The following is a 21,547-nucleotide window of genomic DNA, read 5'->3' on the forward strand; positions in this document are numbered from 1 at the left end:
CATATCTGATTGAAGTGACGGATCAAGTCAGGTAAAGACCTGGAAGAAGAATATTCCAGGTAGTGGGAACAAGAGCAAGACCTCTAATGAGGTCATGCTTAGCTTGTTCCAGGCTCAGCAAGAAAGCAGGAGGCTAGAGAAGAGTAAGCAAGAGAGATGAGAGGTAGAAGGTAATAATGGGGAGATAGGCAGGGGCCCAGACTCATCACCTGATTTGTATTGTGAAAGAGATTACTAGCTGCTATCTGGTGAATAGATTCAGGGCAAGGAAGAGAGAAGGAACCACTTTGGAAACTTCTGCAGAGGTCGAGGGGAGAGATGATGGTAGCTTTCAAAGGGAAAAAGATTGGATTGGAGATGGATTTTGAAGGTAAAATTTATAGGACTTAAATACAGGAGAAAAATTTCAGGTGCATTCTTTCATTTTTTCTTTCAGTCAATAAAAGAGTTCCAATCAGAAGAATATCTTCAGATTATTACAGAAGAAGAGGCATTAAACATGAAGGAGAATGATAGGTCACTTTATATCTGTGACCCATTTAGTGGCAATGTCTTTGATCACCTCAAAAAGGTTTGCCAACTTTTAGTGTGTTCGTTCCGTAGTCTGATTTTCGTTTTGTTTTTGCTTCAGTGGATATAAATTCTTTATCGACCATGAAATATTATGCAGATTATGAATATAGAGGAATCCTTTGGTTTTAGGAGACCAGAATAATACTTTTAAAGGCTAATAATGTTACAATAGGCTTTTGTATTTTAGAAGATTTAACTTCATTTAGTTTAAGTGAACTCTATAGTAATGAAACATTTTAGTGATGGAGTTCTGTACTTAAACTCAGTTTGATTGCAAAATTTTCAGTAAAGATAGGAAGAGATCTCAACGTAACTCTTGGTTACTTACTGTCTTTCCTTTGTGCTCTTACACACAGAATTTTAGTATCTGTACCTTGTGCAGGGTCTGAAACATTATATGCTAAGAAAGAAGCATTTTGGAGATGAGTATTGCAATATACCAATGAGCCATCTTATTTCTTTTTGTTGATTTCCAGAGTCTACTGACTCATTACTTTTTTTGGTGTCTGGACAAGAGAGAAGCATTGAAATAAAAGTAAACTGGCTGTAATTCCATGCAGATAACAAAGAAGTGATTCTTGTTTGAAGGAGAAGAAAACATAGAAGAGTAGGTAGATGCAGTATCTGCACAATTTATGGAAGGTCTGTGCCCACCTTTGCCAAAAGCATTGTTGGTCTTACCCTCCTTTTGGAAATAACATTCCTTGTCAGATAGAATCAATAGCATTAAAAATTCACTTTTCCTATGGCTGAACAAAAAGATAGCAGTAATCATTTGCCTTTTAGATCTTTAAATCAGTCATGATTTAAATCACCCACAGACTTTTTAGTTCTGGCTTGAATGTGCTGATGTTGAGCAAGACTGTCACTTTTGTTAACTTAGTTATCAATGAAAATGAAAGGTCACCTTTTTAGCAATCTGTAATACCATAGAGAAGTCTTTGTGCATCTTGGAAAGACATTGAGTTGAAGACAAAGTGTTTAAACGCAGATGTAGAAACTGCCTAGGATTATTTTTTGTGTGTGTGACAGTGTAGGTATTTTAGAAGGGGATCAGTGAGGCTCTTATTATTTTAAACTGCTTGGTTGGCTGGGTACTTCATTTAAAAAGTATATAATGGATATTTCCTAATTATTATAGCATAAGACTGTTACTCATACACCCTATCATTAAGGCTGTGTTTGTTTTAGAGATTAAAATTTGGTGACAACTTTGACTGATGTGGCTCTTGAAGCTTATTTCTTTTGATAGACTGCATTGTTTGATTTGCATGTGTGTTTATTTAGTGTGTTGTGTCCCTAAGAAATTAAATAATTTTTCTTATAACAATTTGGGGATTTTTCTGCAGTGGTCATCACCTTCTGTAAATAATTGGTAAATATTACAAAATGTAATTTCATAATACAGGACGTCTTTTCCTACATACTAAACTTTCTCCCCCTTTTTATAGCTTGGCTGCAGAATTGTTGGCCCTCAAGTAGTCATATTTTGTGTGCACCACCAGCGATGTGTCCCAAGAGCCGAACATCCAGTTTTTAATATGGTTATGTCTGATGTAACTGTATCTTGTACAAGCCTGGAAAAAGACAAAAGGGTAAGTGTTGAGGAAAATCATGACCAATATATATATATCTCCACACTTAATCTTCCACTGTGTAGGAGACACTTTGAAAGACTTTGTAGTTGGTGTTCATGGCTTACACAAAGTCAGTATACAACAGTGTACAGTCTTTTCTATTTTAACGAATACAGTAGCATCTGTTTAATTGAAAACTGACTACTTGAAAGAAAACTCCCTTTTTCCTTTCTGCAGTTGATGAGTTAGAGTTTGAGTCATATTTTTTCCACTGTAGATGGTCGATCTTCTAAAAAAATGTTGACAGGTAGAAAGGGCTATGGGTTTAGCATTAGCTCCAAGGTAAGAAATGCTTTGATAATGCTTTCTAAGCGATAAAAATATGTATTTTTATATGTAATGTATAAAATTTATATTTAAAAGAAACTCATGGAGTTGAAAGAAACAAATATAGGAAAATAATGTGTGAAGGTAATTATTTTTGAATTTATATTTCATATTTATCTTTATACAAAAAGTAATTTGATTATTTAACTTTATAGTGGTGAGAAACATTTGTGCCTTAAAGCTAACAACAACAAAAGATATTTATGAGTCTTTGTATTAAAAATGGCAGAGATACTGTTTGCTTTAATATTAACATATTTTCTTTTGGGTTTACAGGAAGAAGTTCATAAATATGTACAAATGATGGGTGGACGCGTATACAGAGATCTTAATATATCAGTAACTCACCTTATTGCAGGAGAAGTTGGCAGCAAAAAATATTTAGTTGCTGCAAACCTAAAGAAACCTATTTTGCTTCCTTCTTGGATTGAAACACTTTGGGAGAAGTCACAAGAGAAGTAAGAAAGACATTTAGATGTGTTCTAGATTTAAAAAAATGATACATGCGATCATTTTGGCCTATTGTGGGTTTTTATAGGGGAGGTTTTATGTTGTTCTTTCGGGATTTGTTATTCAGGGACAAAAAATGGGGTTCTTAACCTTCAGTGAAAACAAGAGAGCAGAATCTGCAGGCTCTTATTGTCAAGGTATTAGTTAATAGGTAGAATAGGCTATTGATTTAATACTAGCTTCAAGGTAAGAAATGCTTTGATGATAAAGTTGTTAGCAGCAGTAAATGCTTGTAAAATAGTTGAGATGATCACTGTAGCAATTGTCACTCTTAAGTTGCATTACCCTTCCACTACTCTGCCCATATATTAAGATGGAGAGTGAATTACCATTTTGGCAATTGTATTCCCTCCCAAAGATGTCGGTCTGTGTAAAGTTGAATGTAAACATATGTAAGCCATTGACTAAGTTGTGGTCCTTCAGCAAATGTTAATCAAGCTCACTTTACGTACCTGGCCTGAGCTAGGCGTTAGATATACATAGTGAGCAAAGCAGGATACATGCTTGCCTTCATAGACCTTAGGAATAGGCATTTTTCCAGTCTTCCTCTCAGCACTGTCCAACACATCCTAAACATGTCTCCGCATCAGAACCTGCATTCCCAGCATGTCTGTCTTGCATGGAAACAAAATGGTAATGATATTTTTGTTGGTATTCAACTAAAAATCCTTGCATATTATCCATATGGTATAAGGGAAGGAAAAAAAGTCTCCTTTTCTGGTAGGCAACCAAGATTGTTTTGAGTTTGTAGGTATTTCAGACCTAAAATTTTGGAAAACACACCACTTTGGCATGGATTTAAAGAGTTAATGAAATATATTTTCCCTCAGAACAGTTTTATTTGAGAAACTCTATCTGAAGTATTACTTTTCATTAGTGACATATTGTTGAGCTAGATGAGCAATTAGTGTAATTTTGCGTGTTTGTCAGTTTCCCTTAAAAATGATTAAAATCCTAAAAAAATGAGGAAAGCCTTAATGATTTCTGTTGTCATTATTATTCTGGTAAATTTTAAACTAGTATATTAAAATGTTTATTTTTTCCTTGTTACTTACTTTCCCCAGAAAAATAGCCAGATATACTGATATAAACATGGAAGACTTCAAGTGTCCTATTTTTCTTGGTTGCACAATCTGTGTGACTGGCTTGTGTGGCTCAGAAAGAAAGGCAATTCAGCAACTCACAGTTAAGCATGGAGGTCAATACATGGGACAACTGAAAATGAATGAATGTACACACCTCATTGTGCAAGAACCGAAAGGTAAAACTATATGCAAAAAAGTACAGAATTTTCCCTAGTATTTAACATTTGAAGATGTTTACAGAATAGCTTTTCCTTCTGATATGTTACAAATCTGGTATATTTTTTTCCTCTGAAATCTTACAAAGAGAGTTTGGTTCACAATCTGTAGAAAAATTACATGACTATCCAGGTTTATTCAGATCATTAAAAAAACTTACAGGACAAGAAATTTGGATGAATAAAAAAAGGCTAATGTAGCTAAATTACATTTCTTTCTAATGACAAAAGGCTTGGCTTAGTTTTTAATTGAACAAATCAGCTTTATTAGATGAACTACAAGTTGTAACCTGCAGATATACCTTGCAGCACATGAGGCAGTTAAAAGAAGAAAATGCATTACCATTTCAGTTACCCCACATTTATTCCTCAGTTTTATTTTATTTTTTTTTAATGTTACTTATTTTGAGAGAGAGAGCAAGAGAGAGCATGAGCAGTGGAGTGGGAGAGGGAGAGAATCCCAAGCAGGCTCTGTGCTGTTAGCACAGAACCCAGCATGGGGCTCAAACCCACAAACTGAGATTATGACCTGAGCCTAAATCTGGAGTCAGACTCTCAACTGACTGAGCCACCCAGGCACCCCATAAATTACTCAATTTTAAGAGATTAAACCCCCTTATATGGCATGTGTATTTACACAACACATGGAAAATATAGTTGAGTAATAACTTAAAATATTATTTTTTAATATACTGTATAGCATACTGTTTGAAAGTAAGAAGTGGTAACTTTAATTTTGTTTCAGGTGAGTTTTTCCCCATAACCTGTAATACTATGAATATTTCTACAGAGATAGATTTTAATGGTTACATTTCTCTTTCTGTTTCTTAATAAACATAATAGGTCAAAAATATGAATGTGCCAAGAAATGGAATGTACACTGTGTGACCACACAGTGGTTTTTTGACAGTGTTGACAAAGGTTTTTGTCAGGATGAATCCATATACAAGACAGAGCCTCGACCGGAGACAAAGACTGTACCTGATACTTCAACTCCTACTGGCCAGATCAACACAGTTGATAGTAAGTCTCAGTGGGATTAAAGTAAACAGTCATTTTTAACAGTTTTCTATGTAAGAATTGATTTGTAAATAGAATCAGTTAGATATAGTAAGGAATGTCATTCTTTCTTGGTATGCTCCCAGGCATAGTTGTATAATAACTAAATTGTATGAAAATTAGTCCAGAACTCCTGGTATTTCTTTTTATAATGAATGTATTTTCTTTATTTTTCTGATTGAATGCAAAAGATGATTAAAGAAATCAAGAATACTAATAAAGACTTAAAAGATTTTTCAGAACTTGACTGATGTTCAAATAGTAATACATTTTTATTAGTTTACTGCAGTTGTTATAGACCATCTGTATTCATGTAAAATTTAAAATCATTTCTATCTTATAGGTGCCATGTTGGCAATTTATCAGATGTTATGCTTTCTTCTTTCCTGGACCCTACAGCCAGCAACTTCCGATTTTTAATGGAAGCAAGCCACTATTAAAATATATTAAATTTATTTTTATTTGAAAAAGATGTGAAAGTTAGTTTCATTTTCCCTTCTCACTTGGCCACCAAGACTTCAGTAAAAACATTTGATTCTTACTTTGAAAATTGTTCACAGCCCTTTGTGTATAAGAAAAGTTAATCTATAGGGAAGTAGGTAATCACATTTTTATCTCCATAAATTTCTACATCTTTGTTTGATATGTAGGTCGTACTCTTTCGGATGTCAGCCATATTTCCAACATCAATGCAAGTTGCATAAATGAATCGATATATAATTCAGTTCTTAATAGCAAAGTGGAGCCTACACTTGAAAATCTAGAAAATCTGGATGTCAGTGCATTTCAAGCACCTGAAGATTTACTAGATGGTTGTCGGGTATGTCTTTATCATGTAATACATGCAGTGATAATATACATCAGTGCTACCTAGCCTAACTTTGAAGACACCTCAGAGTTGGGCTTGCTCTTTGTCTACGTAAACCTTCACCCTAGCTAAGCAGAGGCAAACATTAGGCCATACCTGTCCTTCAGCTGTCAGGGTCCCTCTGCCTGGGATGTGCCTTCATTTGTAGCTTTCAAAGTTTTTATTATTTTCAATTCTGAACCATCCTTACCAGTAATCTTTCTACTCTGTTTTGAGACCACTTAGTTTCTGAACCACTTAATGGATTTTTATTTATAACTGTCACTTAATAAGTGTTTCTAACATGTTAGACTGTGCATGTTGTTAATATGTTATATATAATCTCATTTAATTCCCACAAATCTAAAATGAGTATTACCCTGAGACTGAGGCTTAGCAGATTAAAATTCTTGTTCAGAATCACACAGACATTAAGTAGACAGACATCTACTCCAAGGCCTATATTCCTAGGCTTTATTCCAGGGTCCTATATTCCATTAGACCCACTGCTTTGTTTAGTGTCCCTTGGGCTACTTAATTTTTTAATGTATGAATAATTGTTTTATAAGTGCCTTGATGAAAACATCCTATGCTATTTATCTCCTAGAGCTGAATACTTATTTAATATATTTCTATGTAGGGGTGCTTGGGTGGCTCAGTCGGTTAAGTGTCAACCTCTTTATTTGGGCTCAGGTTATGATCTCAGTTCATGGGATCCAGCCCTGCCTCAGGCTCCATGCTGTCAGCATGGTTTTGTCTTTCTCCTTCTCTCTTTCTGCCCCTTCCCCACTCGCATGTGCACTCTAAAAATAAATAAACTTTAAAAAATGCATATATATAATTTTTCTACTTGTAGAGTGAATAGGCTATACATTAATTCTCAATAGCAAAGATGTAACCCTGTTTTATTGTTAAGAGAGGAAATTGGGCAGATTACCTTATCCTTCTAAACTTATAAAACTTACCAATTTATGGGGCTCCTGGGTGGCTCAGTTGGTTAAGCGTCCAACTTCAGCTCAGGTCATGATCGCACAGCTTGTGAGTTCGAGCCCCATGTCGGGCTCTGTGCTGACAGCTCAGAGCCTAGAGTCTGCTTTGGATTCTCTGTCTCCCTCTCTCCTTCTGCCCTCCCCCTCTCATGGTCTGTCTCTGTCTCTCAAAAATGAATAAACATTAAAAAACTAGGGGCGCCTGGGTGGCTCAGTCAGTTAAGCGTCCGACTTCAGCTCAGGTCACGATCTCGCGGTCCGCGAGTTCGAGCCCCGCGTCGGGCTCTGGGCTGATGGCTCAGAGCCTGGAGCTTGCTTCCGATTCTGTGTCTCCCTCTCTCTCTGCCCCTCCCCCGTTCATGCTGTGTCTCTCTCTGTCTCAAAAATAAATAAACGTTAAAAAAAAAAAATTAAAAAAAAAAACTAATAAAAACTTACCAACGTATTAGCAGAACAGAGAGTATCTTGTATACTCTTTTTTATCCTAGACCCTGCCAATTCTGGATATGACTTTTAATTATTCTTATAGGAAATTTATGTGACAGAAATCATGATTCCTCATTTTTGTTCAAATATATTCTAATGGAGGTTATTTAATTTGGGATATAAATGCAGTTAGGAATAGATTTGTCATTTAAGAAATTTTTTTAAAGACACATGTAAAATAGAGATGAAAACGATTTTTATATTTATTAAATTGGTTTCAATACATACATACTGATAGTTAAAAATAAATTTTTGCATATGTATTATTGTCAAAGCACGATCCTCAGCTTGACTTAAATTATCTTGTGTAATCAACTCTGTGTAAAAGGTATCTTAATTTATGGGTAAGAAAATTGATTTAAAGAGCCTGAGTAACTTACTGTGGTCATGTAATTAATTATTGACAGCTGAGCCAAAATTTAAACCCAGGTTTCCTGAACTCAGACATATAAACTCCAGTTTATTTCTATAATCTAAAATTTACAAATAGTAAGATATTCAATATTTAAGAAGCTACCGGCATTTTAGACATTGCTGTGCACTAATATTCAGAAGATAATTGAATTCTAGCTTCTATTTTATTAAAGCCTTAAAATACATATCAGGTGTCTACTGTGAAGGATGATGATGCTATAGAACTGTGAAGAAGTAATAGTAAAAATTTCAGAATTGTTAAAAAAAATCCAAGTTTCAGAATACATTCCATTCTTAATGTATTTTAAATGTACACGAGTTGTCTTATTTATACACAATGGATTTAGATATATATATTTTTTTAATAATTCTTTTTCTGTTGAGAGAAATAAGCCATCTTCAATGCATTAATCTAAAGTAGATATTTTCTTTCTTTGCAGATATATCTTTGCGGTTTTAGTGGCAGAAAGCTAGATAAACTGAGAAGACTTATTAACAGTGGAGGTGGAGTTCGTTTTAATCAGCTCAATGAAGATGTAACTCATGTTATTGTGGGAGATTATGATGATGAATTGAAGCAGTTTTGGGATAAATCGGCTCACAGGTTTTGTCAGTTTTTATATCAAAGAATTTTCTACTCTGTAATGATTTTTCTTAAAATTGCATATCCATGTGGTTTTGGAAACAGCATGGCAAGTGGGATGATGGTCTTTATAGTTTGAACTAATATATAATTATGTACTATTTTTGTAGGCCTCATGTAGTGGGAGCAAAATGGTTGCTAGAGTGTTTTAGTAAAGGTTATATACTTCCTGAAGAGCCATATATCCATGCTAACTACCAACCAGTGGAAATTCCAGTTTCGGATAAACCTGAAAGTCAAACAGCCCCTTTAAAAAAGAACAACAGCTCCTCCAAGAGGGACTCTACTCCTGATGGAAAACATGAGCAAGCTGATGAAGATCTCCTCTCTCAGTATGTAAATAATAACACAACAGCGGGTAAGAAATAGTTGATTAGTATTTACAGTCATAAATTTAGAAGAGGAATGCATACATATGTGATTTCTACCAGGTTTTCTAGATTTTAAGTTAAACCTTTTTCTTAATGTTTTATGTTTGTTACTTTTTTTTTTTTTTTTTTTAAATTTTTTTTTTTCAACGTTTTTAATTTATTTTTGGGACAGAGAGAGACAGAGCATGAACGGGGGAGGGGCAGAGAGAGAGGGAGACACAGAATCGGAAACAGGCTCCAGGCTCCGAGCCATCAGCCCAGAGCCTGACGCGGGGCTCAAACTCACGGACCGCGAGATCGTGACCTGGCTGAAGTCGGACGCTTAACCGACTGCGCCACCCAGGCGCCCCAATGTTTGTTACTTTTTGTAAGCAGGCAAGGCCAAGGGGTGCTGAACCCTCTGACCTCCTCCTCTCTTCAACTATCTCCACTTTGATCTGTTTTATATACCAGCATCACTTTGTGTGAGTTTGTAACAGCATGAATTTTTATTTTAACCTTGTAATTAATTACCTCTTACTTGGTTATTGTGATCTTTAATGCATACAGTGCTGCACTGTGAACTGTGACCTCTGTATGTAATCGTCTCAGAATGGGAAGGAAAACTGCCAGTGAAGAGTTGTGAGCAGCATTTCTTCTTTTTTAAGAAAAAGTTACTGTGAGGGGCGCCTGGGTGGCTCAGTCGGTTGAGTGTCCGACTTCACCTCAGGTCATGATCTCACAGTTTGTGAGTTTGAGCCCCATGTCGGGCTCTGTGCTGACAGCTCAGAGCCTGGAGCCTGCTTCAGATTCTGTGTCTCCCTCTCCCTCTGCCCCTCCCCCACTGTACTCTTTGTCTCTCAAAAATAAATAAATGCAAAAAAAAAAAATGTAAAAAGTTACTGTGAAATATTTAGTACATTGAGAAAGATATGAAGAATAATGTGATGCGTAACCATATGCTACTACCTAGGTATAAAAAAAAAATAGAATATTCCACTATACCAAAAGCCTCCTGTAAGTCTCCCCATTTTCCTTATAGTTTACATGTGTATATATCTGTTTGCAATGTATATACTCTTTAATTTGTGTGTATTTTAACTTATATAAATGACATATGGTAAGTACTTTTTTGCTATTCTCCTCCAACCATGAGAGAGATTTATCTAATCCAAGTAACTGGTTGTGAATACACCACATTGTATCCATTTTCCCACCTATAGACATTTATATTGTGTCTTTTTTTTGCCAGTACAAACAGTACGGCTGAGATTGTTCTTAACCATGCCTCTGTGATTGCGTGGAGGTTTCTATACATGCATATGATACCATGTTTTGTCTGCTCTATCTGAATTAATGAAATAGAGATGTTAAACTCCACCACCATAATGGTGGCTTTGACAGTTTCTCCATGTAGTTCTGTCAGATTTAATTTTTTAATATATCTTGATGTTTTATTACATGATGATTCTCATTTTCCTAATTTTTTTCCTTAAAATCTGTTTTATCTGATATTAATACAACTATCTGTGCCTCGTGTGAGTATTCATTTAGTGTGACTGACTTGTTTTCTTAACTGCAAATTTGGTCAGTTTTCTTTTATTGTTACTTGTGATCTATTTTTATTATTTTATGCCATCTTATTTTGTGCTTTTTGTTTGTCTCATTTTTCTATGCTTCTTTGTTTAAAATTTTTGCCTTTTGGGTAGCTTGAGCTTGCCCCCTCTTACCTTAGTCTCCCAACTCTCTGTCTTCCTTCTTCTAATGTAGAAGTTAGATCTGTTTTTATTTTCAGTGATTACCCTTGGAACTTAAAGGTGCATCATAACTTGAAATCTAAAGTTAATCAGAATTTTGATCTTCATCTTTTTTTTTTTTTTTTTAATGTTTTTATTTATTTTTGGGAGAGAGAGAGACAGAGCATGAGCAGGGGAGGGGCGGAGAGAGGGAGACACAGAGTCAGAAGCAGGCTCCAGGCTCCAAGCTCCAAGCTGTCAGCACACAGCCCAACGCGGGGCTCGAACTCACGAACCGTGAGATCATGACCTGAGCTGAAGTTGGACGCTTAACTGACTGAGCCACCCAGGCGCCCCTGATCTTCATCTTAAGTACAAAAACTTTATAACACTATCTTCAACATCTTGCTAATCACACCCCTCTACACACACTCACTAGTACACTCAATTTATGTGATTTGGGCTAGTATTTTCATTGTCTTTTTTAATCTCACAATTAGATACTTATTGTTTCATGTGGCCCATATTTGTTTTGATTTATCAACATATTTAGCGATTTCTTTGCTTCCCATTCCTTGTTGGCATCTGAGACCTCTCCTCTGGAATCATTTTCTTTCCTCCTATAAAATATATCCTTTAGAAATTCCTTCAGTTTCTGTTAATGTCTTTATTTTGCCTTTGCCTTAAAAAATAGTTCTTCTCTGAATACAGTCCTAGACAGTTACTTTGAGCTCTTGGGAGATGTTATTTCATTGTCCTCTTTCTGTGGCTGGTGGATAAGAAGTCATTCAGTCTAATTGTTATTCTTTTGTAGGAAGTCTTTTTCTTTTTTTCTGGCCTTTTTTAATATCTCCTTTTATTTCTTGTATCCTAGAGTTTTACCATGTACTTGTCCTACTTGCAATTCATTGTGCTTTCTAAATTAAGGATTAGTGGGGGGTTTTTGTCTTTTTACTTCATTGTAAAACATTTTTCATCTATTATCACTTTGAATATTGCTTCTTCACCACTCTATATTTTCTAACTGCCATTACTCTGTGTATGGATCACTTAACCTGCCCTTCTGATTTCATCTTTTTGTCTTTCTGTGATTTATTATGTGTAATTTATTCAGGATTTCCTTTCACATCACTGTTTCTCTGTTTAGCTATTGCCTAATGTGTTTAACCCATCCATTAAATTTTTTATTTCAATAATTATTTTTTTCAGTTCCTAGAAGTTCTGTTAATAATCTTATTCTGTATTCATGTCTTATTAATTATTTCTTGAAACACATTAAACATACTGCAGTATTATGAATGGAGGGGAGAAGTAGTTCTCTGTTCATGCTGCCTAGTTTCTTCATGTCTTTGTGATATTATAAACTCATTAGGCCTCTGGAAATTCTAAGAAGCTTGAAGGTGAGGGTTTGTTCCTCTAGAAAGGGTTCATATTTAAATCTGCCAGAAGTCTAAGGGTTTTCCAACTCAGGACACATCTCAGTTTATTGGCTGGATGTTTTTTGGACCACCAGGCTAGTGTGAATTTGTACTCTTCACCTACTTTGAGGACCCAGCCTATGATAACAAATTCTCAGGAGAGATCTTTTTCCCCCTTGACCCAAAGCCAAAATCAAGTGTATTTGTCATCTCCTTTGCAGGGTAGATTTTTTGTTGTTGTTTGATTGATTTTGGTCTGCATTGTAACTAGACATTTCCCTTTAGGGTTTCTGGGTTTGTTTACTCATTGTGTACTCCACCCCACCTCTAATTTGTGTGAGACCAAAGGCTTAAGTTGTTTCCCTCCACGTGATGTTCCTGAATTCTGAGAATCTAAGTTTCTGGAAAAATAGATTCAGGGTAACCATTAGTTTTAGTAACCACTCAGTGCTCTGGATTCATGATACTACTTCATTTTCAGTCCTTGATTTCTTGCTTTCTTGCAAATTCAGCTCTGCATTTGTACTGATGCCTTTAATATTTTATTCTTTATTTTCAAGTGCTTTTAATGAGAGGGTTTTGCATGTCTAGCCTATCATATTTCTAGAAGGGAATTTGCAGCATTTTATCTTTTTCTTTTTTAGCTTTAATTCCAGTGAGTTAACATACAGTGTTATACTAGTTTCATGTATGCAGTATAGTGATTGGACAAGTCCGTATATCACCTGGTGCACTCCTTAATCCCAGTCACCTGTTTAACCCATCCTGCTGATTCACCACCCCTCTCGTAAACACCAGTTCTCTATAATTAAGAATCTGTTTCTTGATTTGTCTTATTTTTTTTTAAGTTTATTTATTTTGAGAGAGAGAGCACGAACAGGGAGGGGAGGGGCAGAGAGAGGAAGAGGGAGAGAATCCCAAGCAGGCTCTGCACCACTAGCGCAGAGCCTGACCCAGGGCTCAAACTCACAGATCATGACCTGAACCAAATCAAGAGTTGGAGCCTTAACCGACTGAGCCACCCAGGCGCCCCTGTCTCTTATTTTTTTTCTTTTTGTCTGTTTGTTTTCTTTCTTAAATTCCACATATGAGTGAAATTATATGGTATTTGCCAGTGACTTATTTTGCTTAGCATTATATTCTGTAGCTTCATCCATGTCATTGCAAGTGGCAAGATTTCCTTCTTTTTGATAGCTGGATAATACTCCATTGTGTGCGTGTGTGTGTGTGTGCGTGCATGTGCGTGTGCACGCACATGCACACACATGAACACGCTACATCTTCTTTATCCATTCATCATTCACTGGACACTTGGGCTGCTTCCATATCTTGTCTGTTGTAAATAATGCTGCTATCAACATAGGGGCTCTGGTATCCCTTTGAATTAGTGCTCTTATATCCTTTGGGTAAATACCTAGTGCGATTGCTGATCATAGGGTAGTTCTATTTTTAACTTTTTGAGGAAACTCCCTACTGTTTTCTACAATGGCTCCACCAGTTTGCATTCCCACCAACAGTGCATGAGGGTTCCCTTTTCTCCACATCCTTACTGACATTTGTTTCTAGTGTTTTTGATTTTAGCCTTTCTGACATGTGAGGTGATAGCACATTGCAGTTTTGATTTGCATTTCCCTGATGATGAGTGATAGTGAGCATCTCTTCATGTGTCTTTTGGCCATCTGGATGCTTTCTTTAAAGAAATGACTGTTCATATCGTCTGCCCATTTTTTAATTGGATTTCTTGCTTTTTGGGTGTTGAGTTGTAGAAGTTCTTTATATATTTTGGATACTAACCCTTTACTGGAAAGGAATATCCTCCCATTTTGTAGGCTGCCTTTTAGTTTTGTTGATTGTTTTCTTCTCTGCAGAAGCTTTTTATTTTGATGTAATATTCCAATAGTTTATTTTTGCTTTTGTTTCTCTTGCCTCAGGAGACCTATCTAGAAAGAAGTTGCTATGGCCAGTGTCAAAGAGGTTACCGTCTGTGTTCTTTTCTAGGAATTTTATCGTTTCAGGTCTCACATTTAGGTCTTTAATCCATTTTTGTGTATGATGTAAGAAAGTGGTCCAATTTCATTCTTTTGCACATTGCCGTCAAGTTTTCCCACACCATTTGTTGAAGAGACTGTCTTTTTCCCATTGGATATTACTTCCTGCTTTGTCAAAGATTAATTAACCACGTAATCATGGGTTTATTTCTGGATTTTCTATTCTGTTCCACTGACCTGTGTGTCTGTTTTTATGCCAGTGCCATACTGTCTTGATGACTATAGCTTTGTAATATAACTTGAAGACTAGAATTGTGATACCTCCAGCTTTTGCTTTTCTTTTTCAGGATTGTGTTGGCTTTTTGGGGTCTTTTGTGGTTTAGAGTTGTTTGTTCTAGTTGTGTGAAAAATGCTGTTGGTATTTTGATGGGAATTGCATTAAATGTGTAGATTGCTTTGGGTAGTATAGACATTTTAACAATGTTCTTTTAGTCCATCAGGGTGGAATGTCTTTCCATTTCTTTGTGTTGTCTTCAGTTTCTTTAATGAGTGTTTTATAGTTTTTGGAGTACAGGTCTTGCACCTTTTTGGTTAGATTTATTCCTCTATTATTATTACTTCTTCCTAGATATCTTATTAAATAGTACTGTTTTCTTAATTTCTCTTTGTGCTGCTTTGTTACTGGTGTATAGAAATGCAACAGATTTCTGTATGCTGATTTTGTGTCCTGCAACTTTACTGAATCTGTTTCTCAGTTCTAGTATTTTTTGGTGGATTCTTTCAGGTTTTCTATATATAGTATCGTGTCATTGGCAGACAGTAAAAGTTTTACTACTTCTTTACTGATTTGGATGCCTTTTATTCCTTTTTATCATCTGATTGCTGTGACTAGGACTTCCAGTACTGTGTTGAATGAAAGTGATGAGAGTTGACACCCTTGTCTTGTTCCTGACCTTTGGGGGAAAGTTCTTAGTTTTTCCCCATTAAGGATGATGTTAGCTGAGTGTTGTTCATATATGGCCTTTATTATGTTGAGGTATGTTCCCTCTAGACGTACTTTGTTGAGAGTTTTTTCCATCATTGGTGGTTGTACTTTGTCGAATTTTTCTGTGTCTATTGAAATGATCATATGGTTTTCATCCTTTCTCTTGTTGATGTGATATGTTGGTTGATTTGCGAATATTGAACCATCCTTGCATGCCAGGAATAAATCCCACTTGATTATGGTGGAAGATTTTTTGAATGTATTGTTGAATTTGGTTTGCTGATATTTTATTGAAGATTTTGCATCAATACTTATCAGGGTTATTTGGCTTATGGTTTTTGTTTTTTTTTTTTTTTTAGTGGTGTCTTTAGGTGGTTTTGGTATCAGGATAATGCTGGCTCATAGAATGAATTCCGAAGTTGTCCTTCCTTTTCTATTTTTTGGCATAGTTTAAGAAGAATAGGTATTCTCTCTTCTTTAAATATTTAGTAGAACTCGCCTGTGAAGCTATCTCATCTTGGGCTTTTGTTTGTTGGGAGTTTTTTAATTACTCATTTAATTTCTTTCCTCGTTACCAGTCCAGTTTTTTTTTCCCCCACACTATTTCTGTTAATGGTATATTGAAAAATTGGTTTTTGTCAGACTATTTGCTTATGCTTTAGTAGTACATTATGTCAGGAGATCCTCAATTTTCTGGGATGTTTTGGCATAAAAAAGCCGCAAACTGACTCAGCAGTTTTATGCATTATCCTTCAGCCAAGGGTACGTGGTGGAATCAAGTGATTAGTTTCTCAAATCTTCCTTTCTCTGGCAGTTAGTGGTCTACCTACTTTGGAAGGGTTTAATGATAGTGAACCTGACAGAATCCCCAAGCTCCTTAGAATGTAATCAAGTTCTTTATAGTTCTTAAAGCAAAATTATTTTTGAGAGTGCTTACTCAGTATTAGGTTTATCAAGATGTGTTTATTGGGCTCCTAAACAAGATCTGATGGAAAGAAGGATTCTGTTCCAGTAAATGGAAAGGACCGCTGTAGAACATGCTAATTTATTCTGAGTCTCTTCATAACTTGAGGGTTTTACTTGCAGCTTATAAGAACTTAGTATTGCCAGTTTGTTTTTATGTATTAGTTTAAAATTCCACATGGTGCAACTACGTGGATGGAACTAGAGGGTATTATGCTAAGCGAAATTAGTCAGAGAAAGACAAATACCATATGACTTCACTCCTGTGAGGACTTTAAGACACAGAACAGATGAACACAAGGGAAGGAAAGCAAAATAACATAAACACAGGGAGGGGGACAAAACATAAGAAACTCTTAAATATGGAGAACAAACAGAGGGTTACTGGAGGGGTTGTGGGAGGGGGGATGGGCTAAATGGCTGAGGGGCTTTAAGGAATGTACTCCTGAAATCATTGTTGCTCTATATGCTAACTAACTTGGATGTAAATTAAAAATAATAAAATTCCACATGGTTTCCATCTTCCATTTCACCAGCAGGATATAGATATCAAACAACGTTGTTTCTTTTCCCTTCTAGATGTGATTATAAAATAATTATAAATGCAAAAAAAAGTCTTTTTATATTAAGAATAGCTATTTTAAAACAGGGAGGCAAACCGTAAGAGACTCTAAATAGAACAAACTGAGAGTTGATGGAGGGAGGTGTGTGGAGGGATGGGCTAAATGGTTGACAGGCATTAAGGAGGGCACTTGTTCAGATGAGCACTAGGTGTTATATGTAAGTGATGAAGCACTAAATTCTATTCCTGAAATGAATACTATGCTATATATTAACTAACTAGAATTTAAATTAAAAAAGTAAAAAGAATAGCTATTTTAAACATTACTTTCCAGGATATTTTCTATTTTCATATTGCCTTTGTGTATCATATCACCTTTGTTTCCTTCTAAGCTTATTCATCCTCACCTATCTCTAAAATTATAAATACACTATTAACCCTTTTTCTTTATATAATGAATCTGAAGTTCAAAGAGTCTCCTGATGTATTGAACAGTAAATGTTCTAGATAAAACTGTGCTTCTTCAGAGTATGAATAAGAGTAATTAAATACTTGTATGAAGTAGGAAAATTTTATTAAGTTTTATTTTATATGGCAATAGTTTAAAAATTACAGTGTTAATGTTGGAGATGAGGATAGAAATGAGAAGGTGGCACTGTAACAGTGTTATGGGTTCTGAAGTCAGACAGCCTTTGATTTATATATCATTTCTGCAGTTAACTGTATGACTTTAGGCAAATTACTTAACTTCTTTAATCCTGAGATTCCTCTTGAAGAAAGGCTATAGATATACTAGTATTATCAACCTCATAGTGTCACGAGCACTAATAACATGTATGTGCTTTACATGTACATGAATAAATGAAGAATCCGTGAATAGCTTCCAGGCTTGTTGAGATCCCATAAAGCAGTGGCAAGCTTGTCTTGTAAAGGACAGGATGGTAAATACTATAGGCTTTGTCAGTCACATTCTGTCTCTGTATGTATTTTATTTTGTTTTGATTATGTTTTTACAACCATTTAAAAATGCAAAAACCATTCTTTTTTTTTTTTTTAATGTTTATTTTTGAGAGAGAGAGAGAGAGCATGAGCAGGGAAAGGGCAGAGAGAGAGGGAGACACAGAATTTGAAGCAGTTTCCAGGCTCTGAGCTGTCGGCACAGAGCCTGACACGGGGCTTGAACCTGCGAACCGTGAGATCATTACCTGAGCCGAAGTCAGATGCTTAACCGCCTGAGCCACCCAGGTGCCCCTAAAAACCATTTTTAACTCACAGGCTGTGAGCCCAGTTTGACCCCTAACCTGTAGTTTGCCAATCCCTGTACATAGCACCACTAGGGTTTCTAAAAACCTTACCGAGTTTTGCCCTTTTAAACTTTTAGCCTTGATTTGACAATGTTTATTGTGTATTAGGTATTACATATTTTAGTTTCTGACATTTATGTTTTTATACACCTGTTGTTTTTTTTCCTACCCATCTGTAAGCAAACTTGACTCTAAAATGAAATAGTTGAGACCATTTGCTTGGGTTCTTAATCAGTTCTCTTAAATCCATATAGTAGCTAAGTAGCTGCAATTTTAATATGGAAATTTTAGGAGTTTACTTCTGTTTTTCCCTTAATGATATTTTCTCAATTCTGTTGTGAATTATTAAAACAAGTTTTGGAACTGAGATAGGCCCAGTTACTGGAGCTTCAAAATTTTCAACTAATTGGGAGTTTCTAGTATAGTAGGAACATTTAGAACAGTAACATGATTGCTGTTATCATTCCGAAGGTGGAAATAGTGACAATACTCTTGGTAACCAAGAGGATGGGTTCATATCTTTTCTTCATTGTGTACTTACCGAGCCTTAATTTTTGAAGTGTGGTCACAATTCTCAGGCTCCCTGTTACCTTTATATCTGGTAGAATACATTTCTTTGTCTCTTTCAGTTGAAGCTGCCAAGTCTGAAGTTGAGCCCTTTAATGACTCTACTCATATTTCCCTGCAAGAAGAAAACCAGTCTTCTGTCACTCATTGCCATCCTGACACTTCTACAATTACTGAGGAAGGTTTATTTAGCCAAAAGAGTTTCCTTGTTGTGGGTTTTAGTAGTGAAAATGAATCTAATATTGCAAACGTCATAAGAGAAAATGCTGGAAAAATTGTCTCCCTTCAGAGCAGAATTGTTGCTGATTATGCTGTGGTTCCTCTGCTGGGGTGTGAAGTAGAAGCAACTGTAGGAGAAGTCGTTACAAATACGTGGCTGGTAAGAAAACCCTGGAGTAGTTGAAATGTAGTGTGGAAGGATGTCAGATACGAAGGATGTCAGATGCCGGAAGTGTTCATGTGTATTTCCTAGGCAGTGCAGTGCAGTTTAGGTATATTGGTATTTATGTTTGAGCAGTTTAGATTTTGCTTTTAGCAAAAGAAATTCTAAGATCTGAAAATGTGCAAGCTTCTTGGTCCTGGTCCTGGTACAGTAGAGCTTATTGTTTCCTTGGGGCCACAAGAGCAGCTTTCCTTCTAAGAAAGTTATTCCAGGTCATCTTGTACTGGTTCAGTCTTCCCTGTTTTCTCACAACCAAAGCATGACAGGCACTTTTGTATTGTTGCTTGTTACTGGCTGAACACTGGTAACTTCACCAATTTTTTTTAAGTTTACAAGAATTTAAAAAATTTATAAACTAATACTTCGGAAGACATTAAATTTAAAGCAATATTTCCTAATTTTGATGATAAACCTGACTGATCTTAATATCCTATATAATTTGATTTTTTTTAATTATAATTTGGAATATATTGAGAATGAGCATACACAAGGTTATATTAAAGTAAAAGTGCTTTTCATCTAAACTAAAATTACTGCTGTAACTAACCCAGTATTAACCACTGGTTGCTCATTTCAGGTTGCTGTTATTGTTTCTCTTGTTTTTAAAAGGTAACTTGCATAGACTATCAGACTTTAATTGATCCGAAGTCAAATCCTCTCTTTGTGCCAGTCTCAGTAATGGCAGGAATGACTCCTTTAGAGGATTGTGTTATTTCATTCAGCCAGTGTGCAGGAGCAGAAAAAGATTCGTTGATATTCTTAGCAAAACGCCTTGGAGCAAGGTATGAGGTATTTTTCACGCACCTACTATCATGGTGTACCTTTTATGCTTTTGACTTAATTGGTGAATATTCAAATTGGAATTAGGCTGAGTGTCTTTATAATATTTATGGGAATTATGCAGTGTACCTGCGTGATGGTTCAGGGTTACTAGATGGATTCCTGGCAGATGTTAAGATCACGGGCATTAATGCTTACCTACCAGGAAAGGGAAAATCTAAAGCTGATACAAGGGCCATTATTGAATATTACACATCTAAGCATTATTCCCTTCCATGTACCATATGGATGATTGATTCTTTTTCAGTAATTCTTAGGAAGGGAAAAAAAAAAAACTTAAAAGTTACTTCCAAAATCCATATGAGCCCAACCCCTAAGTGAACTTTAAGTGGTGGCTGTTTTAAAAGGAAGTACCAAACTGTTATATATATGGTAAATGTAAATGGACTAAACTTTTATATTAAAAGTTCTTTTGTCTCTCAAAAACAAAAAGAAATTTTTTAAAAAAAGTTCTTTTAGGTTAGATCTTGAAGCAACACTTAAAATGATTTTAAACAGGAGATATACCTAAAACAAATTGATTTGAGAACGTCTCAGAAAAAAAAAAAAAAGATGGGCAAAGGTATGTCAAAGAAATGCAAACAGAAAGAAGGGGTTGCAGTTCTAATGTCAGACAAGTTTGGGTTCAATTAAAAAGGTGTTAAATAAGAAAAAGAATAGCACCGTAAGTAAAGAGCTGTTTACACTGAAGGTTTTATTTACACACACACACACACACAACACACACCACAAAGAACATGACTGTCATGCATAAGACAAAACTTAGGAGATAGGAGGTGGAATCAACAGGAATACATGACTTGTAGGAGACTTTAACTCTCATCTTTTACTTCATGACAAGTCAAATAGAAAACAGGGAAAGATCTAGATTTCAGTAGCATAGTCCCCTATCCTGAAAAAGTGAATATACCTTTTCCAGTGCCTGTGAACACTTATAAACATTGTCTGTGAAATTGGCCACAAAGAAAACCTCAGTAAATTTCCTAAACTAGAAAGAGCACAGACCATATTCTCTAATCACAGTGCAAAAAGATTAGAAATGAGTAGTAGAAATAGAAAATGAAAAGATCTTATTAACTAGACATTTTAGAACTGTTTTTCATAACTCTTGGTTCCAAGAGGAATTCAAAACCATTTATATACCTAGAAATCATTATCAATCGAATGGTAATAAGTAATTCCAGTGCCTAGATTGTGATGTTAAAAATACCATTTCCCACTAAAAAATTAAAATGTAAAGAAATGATTAAGTTCACAAAAGGTGCCAGTAAGTCTGGAATATGGTCAGACCAGATAGCAAGGACTACTAAGGAAGTTGTGTGCAAAGGACCTCCACTAGCCAAAGACAGGAAAATTTATGTGTCACCAGAGATCATAATGGCAGTGGATGCAAACACTTCAAATAATATTAAATGAAGACTTTATAATGACACCAAAGAAAGCTAATTGGTCATGTTGAAAGATGCTAGGAAACCAGCTCTTTTTTCTTTCTTTCTTTCTTTCTTTCTTTCTTTCTTTCTTTCTTTCTTTCTTTCTTTCTTTCTTTTTTTTGTGAGAGAGAGAGAAATGAGGGTTACTCGATGTGGGGCTTGGGCTCACCTGAAGCA

At 35.6% G+C, this 21,547-nt stretch overlaps 1 protein-coding gene across 4 annotated transcripts in view; it reads left to right on the forward strand.

Annotated features, from left to right (window-relative positions):
- The window catches only part of TOPBP1 (DNA topoisomerase II binding protein 1), a 62,301-nt gene that overhangs the window by 1,994 nt on the left and 38,760 nt on the right, over positions 1-21,547 (forward strand). For 2 of the 4 annotated variants that reach the window (XM_019436834.2, XM_019436844.2), the window contains 10 exons: positions 437-571; positions 2,025-2,168; positions 2,814-2,995; positions 4,112-4,308; positions 5,191-5,370; positions 6,057-6,226; positions 8,583-8,746; positions 8,896-9,143; positions 18,721-19,037; positions 19,710-19,882. In XM_019436834.2, the coding sequence (XP_019292379.2) occupies positions 437-571; positions 2,025-2,168; positions 2,814-2,995; positions 4,112-4,308; positions 5,191-5,370; positions 6,057-6,226; positions 8,583-8,746; positions 8,896-9,143; positions 18,721-19,037; positions 19,710-19,882 (1,910 nt within the window). Of the gene's footprint in view, positions 1-436; positions 572-1,049; positions 1,216-2,024; positions 2,169-2,813; positions 2,996-4,111; positions 4,309-5,190; positions 5,371-6,056; positions 6,227-8,582; positions 8,747-8,895; positions 9,144-18,720; positions 19,038-19,709; positions 19,883-21,547 lie in introns of those variants that run through there. The other 2 variants (XM_019436850.2, XM_019436855.2) reach the window with 2 other exon arrangements.

This window comes from Panthera pardus, unplaced genomic scaffold (assembly GCF_024362965.1).
Source record: "Panthera pardus isolate Hobbes unplaced genomic scaffold, ASM2436296v1 HiC_scaffold_16, whole genome shotgun sequence".
NCBI lineage: Eukaryota > Metazoa > Chordata > Mammalia > Carnivora > Felidae > Panthera > Panthera pardus.